Genomic DNA, 21704 nt, shown 5'->3' with positions numbered 1-21704 from the left:
AATTAAAAACTATTTTATGTTGAAGTAATTTTCAAGGACAGTAAAATATTAAAAACTCTTTTGTTTCAGGAAGCGATCGCCGCCTACTTAAGCACGCTCCTTCTGTACCCGCGTGGAAACACGAATCTGCCAATCATTCCAATTTTGTAGTTAATTCTCACTTCACTATCTGTTTTAGAATTCAACACCAGTGACTACGACAAACTCAATCGTAGCTTCAGCAGCACTGCAAATAAGCAGTAGTACCTGACATTGCACATATTTGCATTCCACCGGTGTATTCGAATCTCGCACGTTCGGAGGAAGCTACCACCTCTTGCCCTTTTGACGTCTGAAAATGGTGCTCCCGTAGCCGTAACGGTGCTCTTCCATCTGATACGTACTGTTTAACCTCCGGTATTTTTACATTCGCATTAGCCCGATGAACTTGTGCAGTTTTTCCATTCCGACGAACTGAATTAAGCAAAAATATTATGTGCTTGCACGTTCGGACCTGAGCTGTAACTAAAATGCACGGAACCGGTCCAAGTGGCTGGTTGCAGTGAAATTATTTCCTTTCGAATAATTTATTCCACTTTATAATGCTGTTCAGTATATTTTTTTCCTTTCTTCTGAACCATGAGTACCGGGACCTTTACGGGAACTTGCAACAACTTGTTTGACTGGGCTTTTATTATTAAATAATAGAATGAAAAATCGGGGAAAAAAGCAAAATCATGCAAATAAGGGATCGATCAATTCCAATTACCCATCCTGACTAGGGAAGAGGTTAGTAGGATCGTAGAATTAGTCTGACTAGAATTTTTGATTTATTCAGATTCACAGAGGAAACATGTTGGTCTAGAGCATTCGGTACGAGTATGGGTTTCATAATAAGTTCACATGCGAGTAGTTTTGAACATGAAATGTAGTTGGGTTTTTTTAGAAACGATACACAGAAGCAATTGTTAGAACTTTCCGAAAAACAAAAACGCATCAGCTGATTTTTGCTGGTCATGAAAAAAATCAATCGATCTATCAAGTAGGACTTACCGCATGCTCTAGGAACAACCCACTAAACCGCACACTCAATTGTGGTAGTGCATGTTACAAAACCGTCTTGATTATCACAACTCAAGTACCTGCAAAAACAATAAACTCAAATAAATGGACTTGAATATCGTGTAACGTCGAGGAAAAAAAATGGCAGAAAAATAAAATTGCTATGAAACAATGGGGCTAAATTGGCAAAAACCGAACAACAAACAAATTGTTATTACTTCTACTCGCATATTTTTTGCGCATGTGATGGAGAATTGCTTGTTTTCCCCTTTAACTCTTCACATTTCCACTGCTGGAAGTTTCATTCACTGATTCATTGCGTCACTATTGTTTCGTTTTTCGCACCGGGCCCCGCGCTGGATAACTGCTTAATGATGTTGTTTATCGTAGCGGAATTTCATAATGATTCGTTTTATTTATGGCTACAGTCTTTAGTTAAAGTTTAAACGGCTGCCGAAGGAATGCACTGCTCAGAGAAAAACCCATTCAAACCGACGGAGAAAAACAGCGCTGTAAATTATCGGGCTTACGAGAATGAACGGCAGCAGAACGGCTAGGGTTGTTCTGTAGTCTCATCCGAAGAGATAACATGATAGGATTACAGACATTACAATGGATTTGGCTCGTATTGAGAATAAAATGGGGAACGAATCGAGAAACAAATGACCGTCGGTTGGCGCATCCACAAGATAGTTTTTAACCGAAGCGGCAATACGTGACCGACCGTTGTCGTGATGAAAATATACGGTTTAGTACCCTGCCCGTACCTTCACCTTCAATAAACGGGAATCTTATAATGTCTCTGTAACCTCAAGCATGAAAATCTATTTTCAATTCACTTTTAGGTTCTCTTTCGTATTCTTTGACAATTGACGTATTTCGCACTAAATCATGCTTGGAGTTGACAGTACACTCTCAGATTTAATTGAAACTCTTCAGGCATGTAGGTTTTGTCACTAAAATGCACTAGAATCTTTTTAACGGAAAACCACTAGACTTTTGGAACACATCTTTTTTTCTATATAGGGGTGCAAATTAGAAACTCAAGGAAAAATACACGTAGAAATGTGGTCAGGTTTCAAACACTTACAGCTCAGTCTATTTTGTATAGATTATTATTTTTTTGGATAATGTGATTGGAAATATTACTAAGATTCGATTTGAATGTATCAAGCCACGTATTTTCAATTATAAAGAATTGAAATTTAGATTAGTAGCGAGCAGTGTCCTATTTTGCATGCTAAAAATCTCCGGTATATCGGATTTCCCTGCCATAGATGACGGTTTTGAAGGAGTAAGCGATATATCAAAGGGAAAGCATCGCTCTGATTGGTCAATCGATGAAAAGCGAAGCTGTTGGAAGCACGCGAATCTATAAATAGAAGCGAAATTAAAGCTAACGTTTCAGTCCTACGCGTAGCATGCTAGAGGTAGGTTATTGCTAGACAGCAAGACAAAAAGTGCCATAAAATGATTTGAAGCTTTAATTGGTATGCTCTGATCTTGTGCCATGCAAGTTCGGATGAAATTCCATGTTATGTCGTTTCGCCTGAGAAATTAACAACTACAAGTTTATCGCCTTAATCGAAATCGCAGAATGTTAGAGAAATTTAATGCTATAAAAATAACTGCTTGCATACAAAACCCGAACACAAGCTTGGCGAAGAGAAGCTTAAATATCAAAATCGTATCGCAAGTATGTACAAAGATATAATTGCATACATTTGGGATATTGGTGTAATTTCGTCGGCTATAAAACAAACAATGTTCGGTGTTGGTTCCTAATCAAGATCAATCTAAGCAGACTGTCGTGCAATTGCGGATTCAAAAGAGTGACGATTGATTGAACTGTTTGATTGTAGATCATTAGAAATTTTGGCTGCCTTGTTCCACATCAATGGCTCGAACAACCCCATGGGACTGATCCTTGTAGTTTTTGCCTTTCTCTATAGAAAGGTATTAGAATTGCTGGAAAAACCGACTTTCGAACGGAGCCTCGGAGACCCATAATGTTATATACCATTCGACTCAGCTCGACGAGATCGGAAAATGTATGTGTGTGTGTGTGTGTGTGTGTATGTGTGTGTGTGTGTGTATGTGTGTGTGTATGTGTGTATGTGTGTGCACTTTTCGAAGATATTTGAACGCGCTCAATTTTCTCAGAGATGGCTCAACCGATTTTAACAAACTTGGGCTCGTTTGAAAGCTACTATCGGGGCATTGATCAAGTTCGAAGATAAAATGGCTGTGACTTTTGGTTCCGGAGATATGATTGTATAAGTGACGTAACCGACAAAAAGCGTTGTATTTGAACGCGCTCAATTTTCTCAGAGATGGCTGAACCGATTTTAACAAACTTGGGCTCGTTTGAAAGCTACTGTCGGACCATTGATCAAGTTCGAAGATCAAATGGCTGTGAGTTTTGGGTCCGGAGATATGATTGTATAAGTGACGTAACCGACAAAAAGCGTTGTATTTGAACGCGCTCAATTTTCTCAGAGATAGCTAAACCGATTTGAACAAACTTGGGCTCGTTTGAAAGCTACTGTCGGGCCATTGATCAAGTTCGAAGATCAAATGGCTGTGACTTTTGGTTCCGGAGATATGATTGTATAAGTGACGTAACCGACAAAAAGCGTTGTATTTGAACGCGCTCAATTTTCTCAGAGATGGCTGATCCGATTTTAACAAACTTGGGCTCGTTTGGAAGCTACTATCGGATCATTGATCAAGTTCGAAGATCAAATGGCTGTGACTTTTGGTTCCGGAGATATGATTGTATAAGTGACGTAACCGACAAAAAGCGTTGTATTTGAACGCGCTCAATTTTCTCAGAGATGGCTGATCCGATTTTAACAAACTTGGGCTCGTTTGAAAGCTACTGTCGGGCCATTGATCAAGTTCGAAGATCAAATGGCTGTTACTTTTGGTTCCGGAGATATGATTGTATAAGTGACGTAACCGACAAAAAGCGTTGTATTTGAACGCGCTCAATTTTCTCAGAGATGGCTGATCCGATTTTAACAAACTTGGGCTCGTTTGGAAGCTACTATCGGATCATTGATCAAGTTCGAAGATCAAATGGCTGTGACTTTTGGTTCCGGAGATATGATTGTATAAGTGACGTAACCGACAAAAAGCGTTGTATTTGAACGCGCTCAATTTTCTCAGAGATGGCTGATCCGATTTTAACAAACTTGGGCTCGTTTGAAAGCTACTGTCGGGCCATTGATCAAGTTCGAAGATCAAATGGTTGTGACTTTTGGTTCCAGATATATGATTGTATAAGTGACGTAACCGACAAAACACTTTGATTTTTACCGCTCTTATATATATAAGGGTGCCAAAATTTTGGGATCACCTCTATTTTCGTTAAGTTCTAGTGCTCAAATGTTTAAGCACCTCGAAAAAAGCCTTCATACAAAATTTGACCTAAATCTGACATGCTTAAGGGGTGCTGCCCGGTGGTAAAGGTTTGACAATTTTCGATCTTGAAAAAGCACCATAGGGGGGAGTACATGAAATTTCCAAAATCGAAAATTTTTTTTGATGCCGAAACTCTTAAAACTGCATGGAACATCGAAATTTAGTGTCATCTCAAAAAAAAACATTTATTTTTGAAAAAATCAACTTTCTGGGACTTAGAAAAATTTTCATATTTTTTCTAAGTCCCAAAAAGTCGATTTTTTCAAAAAAAAATTTTTTCGAGATGACACTAAATCTCAATGTTTCATGCAATTCTAAGCCTTTTGGCATCAAAATTTTTTTTTCGATTTCGAAAATTTAATGTACTCCCTATGGTGATTTTTCAAGATATATGAAAATTCCACTAAGTGGACTAAGAAGGCTTTTTGCCTTTCTCATATAGAAAGGTTATGCAATCACTGTGAAAACCGTCTTTTGAACCGAGGCCCGGAGGGCCGAGTGTCATATACCATTCGACTCAGTTCGTCGAGTACGCAAAATGTCTGTGTGTGTTTTTTTTTTTTTTTTTTTTTTTTTTTTACAAGGTGAAATGCATTTACGCACGGAGTGTGGGACTCTCCACAGGATTGGAACTACCCACTAAAACACCTTGGATCTCCAACCCTACCTCCCCGGCACCACCGCTAGGTATTACTTCGGGGTGGAAGGCTATTGGTGCTCACAGCACCCTTCCCAGTTTTACGCAGAATGTAGATCAGCATCCTGCTCTCGAGAGATCGACCAGTTGGATGACGAGGTCGGTCCAGTGATGCCGGCTGGAGGGTAACTTCCGGTTCACTGGCGCCTCGGCGACCCAAAACTGGTGCTACGTCGCGGAACTACTCGACTAGTCTCCGCCGAAAGATCTAGTCTACACCGACGGAGTGTTCCCCGACGAGGGAAGTCCTCCCGAACCGACGCTTACGGTACGCGTCTACGACCCGACCGAAAGGATGCCTAAGTCGATCCAATGATTCCGGTTGGAGCGTGGCTTCCGGTTCACTGGCGCTCAGACGATCCTATCGGTATCACGCGACGATCTACTCATCTAGTCCCCGACAAAGGATCTAGACTACTCCGACGGAGATTTCCCCGGCGAAGGAGAATCTCCCGACACCGAGTCTCTTACGCCACACGGGACACCCGATGGAGTGCCGAGGTCGGTCCCGCGATTCCGGTTGGAGCATGGCTTCCGGTTCGCTGGCGCCTCGACGACTCGAATCGGTGTTGTGGCGGCTACTCGACTAGCCCCCGCCGAAGGATCTAGCCTACACCGACGGAGAGTTCCCCGACGAAGGAGGCCCTCCCGAAACCGACGCTTTCGATTCCCGTCAACGCCCGACCGAGAGGATGCCTGGGTCGGTCCAGTGATTCCGGTTGGAGGATAGCTTCCGGTTCACTGACGCCCTGACGATTCTAGTGGTATTACACCACGATTTACTCGTCTAGTCCCCGACGAAGGATCTAGACTACTCCGACGGAGATTTCCCCGGCGAAGGAGAATCTCCCGACACCGAGTCTCTTACACCACACGGGACACCCGATGGAGTGCCGAGGTCGGTCCCGCGATTCCGGTTGGAGCATGGCTTCCGGTTCGCTGGCGCCTCGACGACTCGAATCGGTGTTGTGGCGGCTACTCGACTAGCCCCCGCCGAAGGATCTAGCCTACACCGACGGAGAGTTCCCCGACGAAGGAGGCCCTCCCGAAACCGACGCTTTCGATACCCGTCAACGCCCGACCGAGAGGATGCCTGGGTCGATCCAGTGATTCCGGTTGGAGGATAGCTTCCGGTTCACTGGCGCCCCGACGATCCTAGCAGTTTTACGTACTACTCGTCTAGTCCCCGACGATGGATCTAGACTACTCCGACGAAGAGCTTCCCGACGAAGAAGGTTCTCCCGGACCGACGTTTATTCGCTGATCCCTCTTGAGCCTACTACGGTACGCGTTGATCCGCACTCCATTTCCGCTGCAATATGCCCGCAATTTGGGATGCCGCGGTCGACACTGCGTTCCAGTTCTCTACGCAGTGGCACATTCTCTGGATCAGGTTTTCCGGTGTGGTGTCCCTGCCGCATGCCTCCAGTAGCTCACTCCTTTGAGCCGCGAAACGGGAACATGCGAACAAGACGTGTTCAGCCGTCTCGATCTCGTCTGGGCAGCCAGGACATACAGGGGATGTCGCGTGGCCGAACCTGTGAAGGTACCATCTGAAGCACCCGTGGCCTGTGAGGAATTGCGTCAGGCCGAAGTTCACTTCTCCGTGAGGTCTATCTAACCAGCTCGAGACCCTAGGTATGAGCCGATGTGTCCACCTGCCCTTGGTTGAGCTGTCCCACTCTTGTTGCCATCTGCGTAGAGAAGCGGCTTTGGAGGCCCTACGGGCGTTCCTGTCTCCTCGCATGCTGTAGCGCTCCGCGTCTTCCTTCACTATCAGGCCGATAGGCATCATGCTTGCAACCACGCAGGCCGCATCCCTCGATACAGTGCGGTATGCACTGATTACGCGAAGACACATCAGTCTATGCGTACTCTCCAGCATCTGTGCGTTGCGTTCCACATTCAGTGCCGACGCCCATACCGGGCTGCCGTACCTGAGGATCGAAACTGCCACTCCTGCCAGTAACCTTCGTTTACTGGAGCGCACAGGCGAGCTGTTGGCCATCAAACGGGAGAGCGCCGCGATCGCTGTTGATGCGCGCTTGCAGGCGTATTCAACGTGCTTGCTGAAACTGAGTTTGTCGTCAAGCATCACACCCAATTGCTTCAGTGATCTCTTGGAGGGGATCACGCAATCTCCGGCATGTACCAGCGCCTCCTGTTCCGATTTGCGGTTGTTTACCACCATCACCTCTGTTTTGTGGTGCGCGAGTTGCAGTTTCCTGCTACGCAGCCAGTCCTCCACCAAGCAAATTGAGTGTGATGCACTCAGTTCGACCTCTTCGATGGATTCGCCGTAGACTGTCAGCGTGACGTCGTCCGCGAACCCGACTATCTTGACACCCGGAGGGAGCCTCAACCTCAGTACTCCATCGTACATTATATTCCACAGGATCGGGCCCAAGATAGATCCCTGTGGTACTCCAGCCGTGATTGGAGTGCTACGTGTGCCTTCGTCGGTCTCGTAGAGCAATACTCGGTTCTGGAAGTAGCTTTCCAGAATCTTGTACAGCCCTTCCGGTACTCCTAGTCGAAGTAGGGAATCAGCAATGTCTGCCCAGCAAGCACTATTGAACGCGTTCTTGACGTCTAGCGTTACTACCGCACAGTAGCGGATCCCTCGTCGTTTGCGCTGTATAGCTACCTCCGCCGTGGTTACCACCGATGTTATGGCGTCCACCGTCGACCTGCCTCTGCGGAACCCGTACTGTTGACCAGACAGTCCTCCTGCCTCCTCTATGAAGGGGGCTAGCCTGTTGAGGATGATTTTCTCAAGGAGCTTACCCACAGTGTCTATCAGACAGATTGGTCTATACGCCGAAGGATCCCCTGGGGGTTTCCCAGGTTTCGGTAATAGTACCAACCTTTGTCTTTTCCAAATGTCTGGGAACATACGCTCGTCCAGACATCTCTGTATGACCTCCCTGAACATGTCCGGTTTTGTCATTATAGCCGCCTTTAGAGCCACGTTCGGGATACCGTCTGGCCCCGGGGCTTTCTTTGTATCGAGCGATCTTGCCGCAGTGAGCAACTCCTCGTTCGTCACCTTTACGACTTCATTCGCTGGTAGCGGAGCTGGCTGCCAGGGGGACGTGTCGTGGTGGGGAAAGAGAACCGTTATGATTTCCTTCAACCTCGCCGGACTACGTTCAGGGGGTGCTAGCGCCCCTCTCGTTTTGGCCATCACCATCCTGTAGGCATCGCCCCATGGGTTGGAGTTGGCTCCCTCGCATAGCTTGTCGAAACAGGCTCTTTTGCTTGCGCTGATGGCCTTGTTTAGTGCTAGCTTCGCCGCTTTGAACGCCGTGTTCCTCTCCATCCTCATCTCCGCTGATCGAGCTCTTTGCATCCTTCTTCTAGCCCTGAGGCAGGATGCGCGAAGGCGTGCAATTTGCTCGTTCCACCAGTAGACCGGTGGTCTATTGGTCCTCGGTTGAGCCTTTCTAGGCATGGTCGCGTCACACGCCCGTGACAAGATAGCGACCAACTTGTCCCCTCTCAGGTTCGCGTTTTGCTCCTCTAATTCGAGGGCAGCGCAAAACGTTTCGCGGTCGAAGTTAGCCACCTTCCACGCTAGAGTTTTGGGAGTATTTCTCCTCCTTGTGCTTCTCGCCAATTGGCCGATCGTGTAGCGAATGGCTAGATGGTCGCTATGGGTGTAGCCATCGTCAACTCTCCAATTAAGATCTCCAGCTAGGCCGGGACTACAGAAAGTCAGGTCGATAAACGACTCGACTCCATTCCGCTGGAAGGTACTTTTCAGTCCATCATTCGCTAACATGACGTCCAACTTGGCGAGAGCCTCCAGTAACGTCTGTCCTCTCCTATTGGTGAAGCGGCTGCCCCAAGCCGTTGCCCAGGCGTTGAAGTCTCCGGCTATCACCACCGGCTTCCGACCCACCAGGTCTGCGGTCAACATGTCGACCATCCGAGTGAACTGGTCTATTGACCATCTCGGTGGTGCGTAGCAGCTACAATAGTAAACTCCGTTTACCTTAGCTATGGCTACTCCCTCCGCTTGTGTTTTCACCACCTCTTGCACTGGGTATCGACCAGTCGTCAAGATCGCCACCGTCTTGGCTTCGTCAGACACCCAGTTCCCGTTATCTACCGGTGTGTGATAGGGATCCGAAAGAATCGCGACATCAATGCCCCATTCCGTCACTGACTGGTGCAGCAATTGCTGGCCAGCTGCACAGTGATTTAGGTTCAGCTGTACTACTTGCATGCTGTTTTACTCCCTCCACTTGTTGAGCAAGTAGGTCCGCCCATGTCGTGGTTTGTGGCCTTCTTCTTGCTCGCGCATAGCATGCAACGTGGCGTTCTTTCGCATGCATACGCCGATGCATGTCTGTGTGTGTGTATGTGTGTGTGTGTATGTGCGTATGTGTGTATGTAACGTTTTTTTTTGCACTAACTTTTCTCGGAGATGGCTGAACCGATTTTCACAAACTTAGATTCAAATGAAAGGTCTTGTGATCCCATAGAAAATTCCTAAATATTATTTGGATCCGACTTCCGGTTCCGGAATTATGGGGTAAAATGTGCAAAAAATTGTGAAAATAAGTGCACTATTTTTTTCTCAGAGATGGCTGAACCAATTTTCACAAACTTAGGTTCAAATGAAATGTCTTGAGGTGCCATAAAAAATTCCTGAATATTATTTGGATCCGACTTCCGGTTCGGGAGTTATGGGGTAAAATGTGCAAAAAAAAAGAAAATATGTGTTCTAATTTTTCTCATAGATGGCGCGACCGATTTTCACAAACTTAGATTCAAATGAAAGGTCCTGTGGTCCCATGCGTAATTCCTGAATTTCATGCGGATCCGACTTTCGGATCCGGAAATATAGGGTGAAGTGTGTTAAAAATTGTATACCATCACTGAAAATGGGGAAAAATCTTTAAAAAAATTCTAAATCGACCTCAAATTTTTTCCAATTGATTGTTTTTATCAGTAGACGGTCAAACAAACCGATTTCGGTTATTCTTTCAAGAATCGCAGAGAATTATTTCGAAGAATACCACAGTATTATATATGATAGTATGATTGATATGAGAAAGGCATCATTACACCACTAGGTGGATTAAAACAGGTTTTTTAGATTAGTATCACTGTTCTAATACAAATAGGCAACGCAAATGTCAAGCACTAGTTTGGAAAAATGATGCTGACTGTGTGACATAAACACTGAAGCATGCTTTTGTGAACTACTCGAAACAATCTGCATCAATTAGCATTAGCATTAGAGACCGCCCGTGTGTTGCTACTCCGTTATTGATCTGGACCAATTGAGATTGCAAAATGATTTTTTGAAGTAACATGTTTGGGAATAACACATTGTTTCACACTGTGCAAACTGTATTGAACCATGCATGCTGATCAATACCGACGCCGGCCACGTCCGAATGCAGATCTACTTGGGAGGGAAAGGATTGTTAGTTCGATGCATGTTGCTACTAAGAACCGAGGAATCCTCTGCATTCCCACATGCATCACAGGAGAGGATACTTTGTTAGTAAATGTTTTAATAATGTTATCATGTGTTTATTGCTCTGGGTAGCCGGCTACCAAGAATGTTTTTAAGTATTATCGTTTTATGTGTTACTTTGTGCTGGCAATATAATGCACGAAACAGTCAATCTCCGAAATTGACAAAACTCCGGACAGCCGGCTGTCGAGTATGCAGTCACTCGTTTATGCATTTACCTTTCGCGTTTTTTTTAGTCATGCAAAAAAACACATGCGGATTGATAAAAAAAGGTATCATCTCACTGCTAGGTGGATTAAACACGTTTTTATAAATGAAACTACGTGATACAAAATAAACGAGCGAATAGGATTTAGACAAAAAAGTTGATTCATTGCATTGAAATATTCTAAACAGTTATTATAAAATCATTTTAAATCACCAAACAAAGGTCAACAGATTTCACGCGCGTCTTGATTCTTTATTATTTCCGCTTTATTATTTTAATTATTTATTGAAATTATTAATTGGTTATATTAGTTGATCTGGGCAGCCGGCTACCGAGAAAAATATTAATTTACTGTTTGAAATATTAATATCAAGTGTTTTCTACTATGTATTCAATATACCGATATATGTTATCTCTGTTATTAACTTTGTAATATAAACGGATTTGCGCAATGGTTTATTTTTATCATTCATTTTATAATCCTGAAAGACAATCAATAACATGGAAGAAGAAATCATTCCTAATGAAACTTTTCTCCGAAGCTAGACGGAAATTTATAGGTTGAATAAAGAGATGATTTAGTAAAATAGAGTAATCAGAAGTAAAACATTGAAAATATCTGATAACTGAAAGGAAAAAGAAACTCCTGCAATTGTCGCCTTTTACGACATGGAAGCAGGAACCCAGTGGATCTATTCTTGGTTCATTTTTTTCCGCCGGATTCCACACGGCATCTAGGCTGGTACAGTCCGGAGAGAGCTAATAGGTACTATCAATCTCCTAGTGGACCCCAGCCTCTTACTCGAATCAATCTGCATCAATTGTTGTCAAAATTAGTGTCCGAAATTATTTAATAAAAGTATGAAACATATTTTCATGAGACTGTTATGAAAGGAGAGAAAGGCATTATCACACCACTAGGTGGATTAAGAAGGGTTTTTTATAAGGACCACACTTTTTTTATCAATTCATTTTTTTAGGTCTCCCCTTATATGGTTTTTATACGTCTCAGGGTCTCATATAAAATGGCAATGCAATCGCTGTGAACACCGACTTTACAACAGAGAATGCTATTGAATTTCCTCATGATCCGTCTTTCGGTTCCGGAATTATAAGGTAATATGTGCAAATCAATTTTCTCCGAAATTTTTTAGCAAGTTTTCACAAACTAAGATGTAAATGAAATATTTTATAATTCTTTGTAAAGCTCCCAAATTCTATCCGGATTCGACTTCCAGTTTCAGAATTACAGTGCGATAAGTGAAAAATGTTCAATTTTAAAAGCACCTTTTCACAAGTGATGACGGAAAGAGATGCAAAACTGACTAGTGCATTCTTCTAGTTTGCAGATCTTGTTAGGTGGTGAATATATAAATCTACCTTGTCACTGCTAGTCCCCGGCTTCCGGTTCCTACAAAAACGGAACGGAACGGTTTAACGAGTTTTCTTGATTTAAATTAAAGCTTGATTTAAATTAAAGCTCTTATTGTTTCAAAAGTGACGGTGCAAAACCGTTACGTGCTGGAATGGAACAGAGCACCGTCTTTACGAACGCGTGCTTTCACGAAAATTTACACCGTTTTGAAGACACAACATGGACATCGAGCACATGTGTTTACAATCGTAGTGAAAAACTACAAGGATCAGCCCCATACAAGAGTCTGCTTAGATTGATCTTTATTAGGAATTAACACCGAACACGTGAACTCAGAATATAGACTCTGTTTGTTTAGATTTGTATTTGCTTTGTAGCCGACGAAATTACATCAATATCCCAAATGCATGCAATTATATCTTTGTAGATACTTGCGATACTTGGATTTCGATATTTAGCTTCTCTTCGCCAAGCTTCTGTTCAAGTTTTGTATGCAAGCAGTTATTTTTATAGCGTTAAGGGCTGAGGACAGTACCGTAAAGTGGTAGGTTTTTTGCTATTTTCCCGTTTCAAATTAAATTTTCTTGAAAACGGTGCAGAATATAGAAAAACCCACCTGACAATGTCTTCAAAATTTAGTTGAGAATATTCTGTGAAATTTTTTGTATTTTTTTCTGACTGAAGAACTGCTTGTGATTGGAACACTCGGAAATGCATAACTCTGCTTGTTCATCGAATATCTCGGCTTTGAAGGCTTGTATCATAAATCTACCGTGACAAAGTCTAGATAATTCAGTTTAGATGCGATTAGTACATAAAAACATATATGTTATCGCGATAAAAATAAAGTCTTGTATTTTTCTGTGAAACAAAGAAAGTTTCAATGCATCCGCCATTTTTTGGCATTCAAAATGCCTTACTCTTCACTATATGGGGCCAGGTGTCAATTAAAAGTTTCAAAAATAGTCGCGTAACCTTTTTAGGTCATAATGGACGGTTGATGGATTGTTATAATTTAACAACCAATCGATTCGGAAACTTTTAACTTAAACATGTATGACAACGTCGTTTCAGTATTTCAATAGTATACTACTGAAAAGATGGTTGGAATAGACCTATGTTTTCATCCACCAATCCCTGTTGTACAAAATGACGTCAACTTCTTGTTCGGCATAGGAGGCTTTGCGTCATGCATAAAAAACACCGCATCGTTCTGCGTAGTAGGAAGAGAAATCTATAAATATATGCTGCACAATATTTCTTTGCCTAGTTGATGTTTGACTGTGAATGAAACAAATAGCTTGTCCAGTGAGCTGATGACTAAATTGTATATGCGTTCACTTGCTGGATTGTCGCTTTTGCATTATGTGTTGGTGAAATTTCCTGTTGTCTGCGCAACACCGTGTTCGCTTGAGTATCTTATTTATCATCTAGCTATTGAAGAACCGAATCAGCGTGGTTACCGATTCTTTTGAAATATCCCATGTGTTCAGCAAATTTTTGGTCGATTTTGCCATTAAAAATGCCGTACACTTCGCTTCCCGAGGCTGGGTGTCAATTTAAAACATGCAAAACTAATCGCGTACCATTTTTCTGTCATAATTTTGAACGCTTATAACTCAGTCATTTGTTGAGGGATTTATATAATTTAACAACCAATCGATTCGAAAACATTTAACTTAAACATGAGATAACGTCATTTGAATATTTCAATTGCATACCATTGAAAAATTGGTTTGAATTGAGTATTTTATTTTGGTTCTCTGGTAACTATCAGGCCAATTTAGAATTATCGGCGATAGATTTTTCGGATCTAATTTGCAGCGCTTGTTCCTCGATGATTTGTTAAATGATTTTCCTAACTTAAATGATTCCAAAGCTCCAATATTGTAAACTTAATAATGTTTTAATTTGCCAACGGATCGGTTTGCATACTTAAATCTCCAATCCCATACGAACAAAACGTGACAATGTGACTGAACAAGTTGTTGTCGCACCAGGAATTATCGCTTCAAAAGATTCAAAATAAATTCTGAAACTTGTCTAAAAGCGGCCTCCTGGGTTTAGTAGTATAAATGAGTTTCACAGGCTCACATATACAGTACAATTAGATGCAATATCATGTAGTATCAAAGATAAACTAAAGGTAAGCTTAGCTGCGATTTTACATGTATTGTTTGAATAGGAACCCTCGTAGAATTTGGTTAACCGCCAGTTTCAGTTCAATTATTATTTGCTTCAAAACAATAAGCGTCTGATGGCTACACGCGTTGTAACTATGACAATGTTCATTCATGTGTTAATAGCATCAAGCTACGATATGAACAAAATTGCTGAATTTTGTTGCGTATCCATTCCGTATATTTCTATTATGCCAAAGCGAAAATCAATGTAAGTAACTAAATATTTTATGCGGACTGTTTCACATTTTTCTTCCTCGTATTGTTGCCATACCGACACTTTCCGAAGATTATCGACGATTTTGAAGGATTAAAAAAATTACTCAATTACTGAGATTACTGGTACAACATTCTCTTGGATCGATTAACTGTTTATAAAATTAATAAGTCCACCCAGTGAACGACCATTATTAGGTTAAAACTGGGGGTAAATAAACGATATAAATCAAATCAAATTAATAAGTTTGTACGTTTCTCGAAAATTATCATCATAAAATAAAATAGTTTCAATTGTTCAGGTTTAAATCTTTAGGTTGTTTGTATCTAAAATTGAGCTTTCAAGTAACTTTGAAGTGTAGTGAAGTTTAGTGTATCATCATCATTATCATCTTTATTTTTGTATTTATTATGGCGTTTCATTTTTAATGTTATTGTGTTCGGTCGTGTCCTGAATACAACCCTCTAATTTTCGATCGAATATGGTTCGGTCGAATCCTAGTTACCTTTGATTTTGCTAGCGTTATTAGGAATACGAATGAAATACGATCGAAAAAACGATACGTCGTGATTCAGAATAAGGATGACTGATTTCTTTTTTTAGAGAATTCTTGGAAGCCCGCGATCTGCACTAGATTCTGTGAAATAAAACAATTCCGTAATGTACATTTCATAAAACTCAACTCACTGATGCATGTTGGGTTGTTTTGTATGCGCCCTTCATTATGCAAAACTTGTTTTACGCGATCATCGCGTAAATTTAATATAAAATCGCGTTACTTCAAATAAAATTAAATTAAGTTCGGGTAAATTGAGGTTTTAGTGTAGTACGAAATGGCTGTCAGAAGTTGCGTCGTTCACCAAGCTGTACCATAAGGGCGAAGACACGGCGTTCCGGTCGGATCTGGTTTCGGCCCACTACTTGAAGCGATCGTTGGAGAAGGTGGAGCGGCTGATCGATGTGGTACCCAAGTCGGCGAAATCGGCCCACCGAGAATTCGATGGAACAGCCTGAAGCCTAAGATCTAATCCAACAGTTTTATCTCGAAAACTGAGGTGGAATTGATAAATAAAATGAAGAAAGAGTTCAAATCTCAAGCCTATACACATGTTTTCGTGAGCAAGTTCGAATGAATAGAATAATAAATGGAGCAAAGTATTAAAAATGAAAACTGAAGGAGCAAACTACCTTATGATCAAAAAAGAACCGGAATTTTCATTTTAAAATTCCTGCGCTTGTCCAATCGGTAAACTTTTATTCTCTCAACGTTGGCAACACTTTTATACACATTCTGTCAAATTTTGACGCATAACGTACGATTAGTTTTTCTTTGGCGTCTATATAAAGAAGTTGAAAAATTTTCGTGCGGCGATTTTTATAATGGATGGTTTCGGCTCGCCTTCGAAGCGCCATTCGGTCGATTGTTGTGCGGTTTCGACGTCATATTCATAGATCCACACCTCATCACCAGTTATGATGCATTCGATGAATGTAGGGTCACTATCTGCGTTGGAAATCATCTCTTTGGCAACACCAACACGACGCTGTTTTTGAATGAAATTTAGCTTTTTTGGCACCAGCCGAGAAGCGACGCGTATCAAACGCAAAACATCAGTTAAAATGTGTTCGGCTGATCCATAAGAGATGCCCAACAACACAGTAATCTCTCTAATCGGTACAGAACGATTTCGCAACACGATTTGCTTTGCCGATTCAATGTTTTCCTCAGTAACAGATGATGTTGGGCGGCCAGGGATCTCATCATGATCCAAGCTTGTACGACCACCTTTGAAGCGTTTATACCACTCGTATGCCTGTGTTTTTCCTAGACACGATTCACCAAAGGCCATTTCTAACATTTTCAACGTTTTGGAACACTTAAATCCATTTCTGACACAAAATTTGATGCACGCACGTTGTTCTAAATTTTCATCCATTATAAAAATCGCCACACGAAAATTTTTACCTTCTTTGTATAGACGCCAAACAAAAACTAATCGTACGATATGCGTCAAAATTTGACAGAATGTGTATAAAAGTGTTGCCAACGTTGAGAGAATAAAAGTTTACCGATTTGACAAGCGCGGGAATTTTAAAATGAAAAAAGTTTCTGTGTATTCTGTTATTGATATTTCAGCTACCTGGTTTGTCTTTCATTACATTGAATGAAGTTTTACTGCACTGATACAGAGTTTATTTTTGTTTATTCCGATTGAATTCACGACATGGACATAAAGTAATCATTCACACTTGTGTAAATCGTGTGAGAAGTGTTTAAATTGTTTTAGTTGGAATATTTATATACTGGGCAGTAGAATATTGTTATCGTTCTGGACTATAGTGAAACTTTTGGAAAGATCGCAACGAATCGTCGCGTAGGTGGCAACAGCGAGCTTCTTATTTCCAACGTATAAACATTTACACAGAATTTTCAAAAAATTTGTTCGATCCTGTAAATCTGTTATCTGTGATTCTACTAAATAGATGTCATCAAAGATTCACGGCGAGACATGAGGTAAGAGCTAGTGAACAATTGCAAGCTTGAAATTGACAATTTAGCATGTTTAGCACAACTACGATAGAACAGAAATCTTTTTATTGGGTCTTTATAAGATTTCCTTTATGAATTGTAGAAAGTGCCAAAAAATTATAAAAAAAAACGAGGTTGCTCAAGTGACATTTCATAAATTGTTTCAGGAACGATGAGTGGGCGCGGAACAGCATTGTATCAACCCTCAAAGGGTTCTTAAAAATCAAAAATCTGATGTTTAATTGAAAGGTTTAATGTGGCAAAGAGGTGCTTGAAGATTTCAAATGGCATCATGTAATGATATTAAATATTAAGAGTAAAATTGAGAAACATCGCCTGCTCTACTACTCGTAGGTTCCTTCCAGCGAACCGGTTAACCTTTCCTAGAAGGAGATACCCCCTAATGGCGTGCCAGTTATCATCAGCCCACTCTCGCTCCCCAACGGAGCACCGAGCAATAAAACAGCAACACACGAAGTGGATCCCAACCTACTAGGTACCAGTAGTACTCAGAACGAAATGAGCAATTGGGCGCGCAAAGGACGCCCGAACAGAAATGGTGCGAGAAGATTGCACATAAATAAGGAAATAGCACTGGGGAAACTCAATACCCTTCACAGCAGTTACTATTGTCGATGTTGACGTTGTTGCTGTTATTGTTGTTGTTGTAGCTGAATAGTGCACCGTTATTTTGCTTTTTTGCTTTACGCTCATCCAAGCTGCGACCGGACTCTCTAATCTGAACGGAAACACTTACTTACCGGCGGCTTCGCTGGCGGATCTGACCCAGCCGGATGTTCCGTTCGTCCCGCCAACGCTCCAGGCGATGCCGGAGGGCCGATCGGACCTCCGAGTTGAGGAAGCAGTAGAACAGTGACACCGAGAAGCCCTGTAAAAGATAAAAAGACTGATTGAAAAATATGCTTTACGATGCATGCTCGGGCGGGCCGGATTCTCGGCCAGCGGATTCATGATTTATCGGGACGATGGGTTCGATGTCGATATTGTTCTATGGGAACAAGCCGGAATTGTGCTTGGAAAATTTTCACTGAAAATATTCATACTCGCCTACTGTGAAAATGTGAAAATTCATAACGGTTCAACCTTTGGCTTCACTGACAGTTGTCAACAAGACTCCGGTTTACCACAGCAACCACAGGAGCCGATGAATATTAATTTAATTTCCATTGAAAAGCCGAATGTCGTGTTGGCTAATCATTATTCCTTTGGTGAAGCGGAATGTACGAAAAAAAAGTAATAACGAGGACAACCCGTCACAGTGAAGTGCTGCTACTAAAATTAATACTTGTTGTGATACGACCTGGTAGGTATATTCTTAGACTTAATGCTAAATATGGGAAGGTTTTCTCAGCGGGGAAAAAATATAGCTCCAACGTTTTTTTTTGTAGGGTTGGTATTATAAATTGTACGCTTACACGCTGGAAGATAATTACACGTTCGCCATGATGTTTGGACTTGATTCAACGTATTTATTTTGAGTGGCCATTCGCGCACAGTAGTAGTAAACAGTGATGTTTACAGCGCTGGTCAAGTGGAAGTAAATAAGTTTGGCATTAAATTGCATTGGAAGCGTTTTACAAGTGGCAAAACAACACGAAAAAAATGAAAAATTATGTTCTCACTTGGCATGTTTACACTTTTCGATGACCCTAAACCTATATTTATATGCATTGCAGCCCACACCCGACGGAACTTACCTGCGTGCTTAGTAGCAGGGCTCGCGCGATGGCGAAAATGTCACTCGCAATACCCTCGGACGGAGCTGCCAGCACCACCAGGTAGGTGATGCCAAGCAGCGGGATCAGCACCAGCAGCGCCTTCGATGCTTTGCGATATTGACGTGACTCGACCGTGTTTGCCGACCGTAGCTTCGTGATTAGGACCTGTTTATTCGAGGGGAGAAGCGGAAAATTTCGGATCATTAGCGATCATTTGATTGGTCTATTTTCGAGTGTCAGCAATTTGCATAATACAGGACAACGCCATTGGATTGTCCCGTCCGCTCTTTCCCCGGACCGACCGACCGCTCTTTTCTTCAACGCTGTAAATCACTCTTTATTGGGGCAATTTTCTGGCCACAACTGGGTCACCAAAACAGATTAGGATAGGGGCAACCATTTTCCACTTACCCACATGATTCGAATTAGAAAGACTAGGTTGATGATGAGCACAGCACAAACCGGTCCCTGGAAGATCCAGTCCACAACCGATTCCCGCATCCAGGAACATTCGATTTCGAGCTGAAAAGACATTTCAAAACACGTTAAAACGATTGATGCAGCCATTAAATAGACGAACGAGTCGTCGGTTCACATGAAATAAACAAACATCCGAATTGTCCACCTCCATTAAGGATAAATCTCAAGAATATGCCGTCCACTACAGACTGGAAACTGATGAGGACATTGCAACAAGATACAAGTCAAGAGTGTCTCGTGTTTTATCCTACGGGCGGAAAATAGGCTTGCAGTCACGCGCCTTCCGTCTAACGCCACAGTCGGTTGCATTTCTGCGTCCAGAGTGAGCCCTGGCAAAAGTTTGCTTGCGAGTCACCGAAGAAACTTTGGTCCCCTACAATGTGTTACACTAGATAGATGTTTGTCTTTTACGGGGGTACACACTTACGAGTTGTTGAGCACTTTTTCAAGGGAGGAGAAACACGACAACGGATTCATTAACAGTCGGAAGGTAAAAATAGAATTGTTTATTGTGCTGTTTCGGAAACGTGAAAAAAGTTTTATCCTGGAAGGAAAGTGAAAAAAAAAACGTTTAATTTATTCATGTTGTTGACCTTTCTTAAGATTTCCCATTCCACGTCTCGACGTCAGAAAGGTTTCTCTGACACCGATGCCTCCTCAACCAAAGTCAATCATCTTTGATTTCAAACTTTGTTGAGTTCGTTTTACAATAAATGATGCAAAGATTCATTGATCGAATAAAACACTTTTATATTTATACAAGAAACTCCAGTTCGAACGCAGTTCTAATGCTAACGATACTAAAGGGTGATTTTTTTCTGCTGGTATCTTTTTGGCAACACTGTTTTTGACAGATCACGCTTAAATCGTGTCTTGTGTCATTGTCAAACTTATTCTTTTTGTCTGTAATTAAATCATCATGAATTGTCATTCTGTCTATAGTGTAATCATGAATGGGTTCTCCTATTTTTTTTCTCTCTTCTCTAGAAAAAGTACTCCCTGGATCGAGTTTCCCGGATTGATTCATGATTTTCAGGAAAGTTATTTTCCAAAGAAACTCGCTGACTTCATTGACTATTAGGCTTTTAATGCACATTTGTGTTATTGTATCGATGAAGTCATACAACGTTTCTGCAAACTCAGCGCAAGCGATAAATTAACTAATGCGCTTTCAATCGTTCACCTTCACTAGTTTGCTGTCTTACCTCGCTGTTGTTCGCTCTTGACCTGACTAAGTAAAAAAAACATAGCTGTAAGCCGATTAAGCAAACGAATGGATTCCATGTTTCTACGCAAGAGGCTGTTGCTTCCGACGACGAGTCAACTGAGCTGGCCTGTCGATTCCAATGACGTGACAGCGCCATCTATCTGCAAATCCTAATAAAATTCACTTCATTGAGAAGCCACAATCTGAGGCTATTCATTTCTAATACTAGGCAGTATTATTCAGTTCAACAATAATTTCGGCAATGTTGGCTTAAGGGCTGAGGCCAGTAGGTCGCGTAAAACCACGTGGCTCGCTGTGCGTATTACATTTCTCTCCGTGCTCTCTCGCAAATGTGCCAAAATGACTCTTGATGTGGCCGGGTGGCCAAGAGAGTTTTGATATTTTCGGTTACAAGTTTGACTACATCACATAAGATCCAATAAAGCTAACGCTTGTTTGGCAGCCTTGTTGAGCCGATTTTATTTCTCTCTCATCTTTCGTTACGTTACCAGGGAACTGGAGCAGAAAACAATGGCGCTGCCATTGAAATCGACTTACCTTCACAAAAATAACATTCACTTCATTTTTATCGCGACAACAATACATGTTTTTATGCACTAATCGCATCTAAATTAAATTATCTAGAATTTGTCAGGATCCAAGCTTTTGAAGGCGAGATTCGCGAGAGTTTGGTTTTTTGATATTCGTCACCGTTTCTGAGAAAATCAGATTTGAGGCGTGAAAATACCCCTCAAAAACACATTAAAACACACTGTCCTCAGCCCTTAATGACCCGCTACTTGTTACTGAAAACTGTGACGACGACGATCAGTGTCAATTACTCTGCTTCAGATTTTTCTAGGTTTTTAGGAATTTATACGGCATTCTTTGGATTACTAGAAAAATAAAACCAAATTGTATCAACACTTCACTGCCAGTTTTATTTAATTAAAGTTATTGCACATTTGAAAATTTCAACTGGAAAACTGGAAAAGCTGAAAAAACTGAAAAAAACTGCAAAAACTGGAAAAATTAAATAAATTGAAAAAAAAAATGGAAAAACTGGCAAAACTGAAAAAGCTGGAAAAATAGGAAAAACTGGAAAAACTG

At 41.7% G+C, this 21704-nt stretch overlaps 1 protein-coding gene across 4 annotated transcripts in view; it reads right to left on the bottom strand.

Moving 5' to 3' along the window:
* Positions 1–21704, bottom strand: part of LOC131437880 (diuretic hormone receptor-like) — a 122935-nt gene that overhangs the window by 57853 nt on the left and 43378 nt on the right. For 2 of the 4 annotated variants that reach the window (XM_058607527.1, XM_058607526.1), the window contains exons 7-10: positions 19319–19429; positions 18887–19072; positions 17930–18057; positions 1033–1121 (exon numbers count right to left, since the gene is read on the bottom strand). In XM_058607527.1, coding sequence (XP_058463510.1) covers positions 1055–1121; positions 17930–18057; positions 18887–19072; positions 19319–19429 — 492 coding nt within the window. In that variant the 3' untranslated portion in view covers positions 1033–1054. The remainder of the gene's footprint in view (positions 1–1032; positions 1122–17929; positions 18058–18886; positions 19073–19318; positions 19430–21704) is intronic. The other 2 variants (XM_058607524.1, XM_058607525.1) reach the window with 1 other exon arrangement.

The sequence above is a fragment of the Malaya genurostris genome, chromosome 3, assembly GCF_030247185.1.
Source record: "Malaya genurostris strain Urasoe2022 chromosome 3, Malgen_1.1, whole genome shotgun sequence".
In the NCBI taxonomy this organism is placed as follows: Eukaryota; Metazoa; Arthropoda; class Insecta; order Diptera; family Culicidae; genus Malaya; species Malaya genurostris.
The sequence above is the reverse complement of the archived record's forward strand: the minus strand, read 5'-3'. Positions and strand labels throughout refer to the sequence as shown.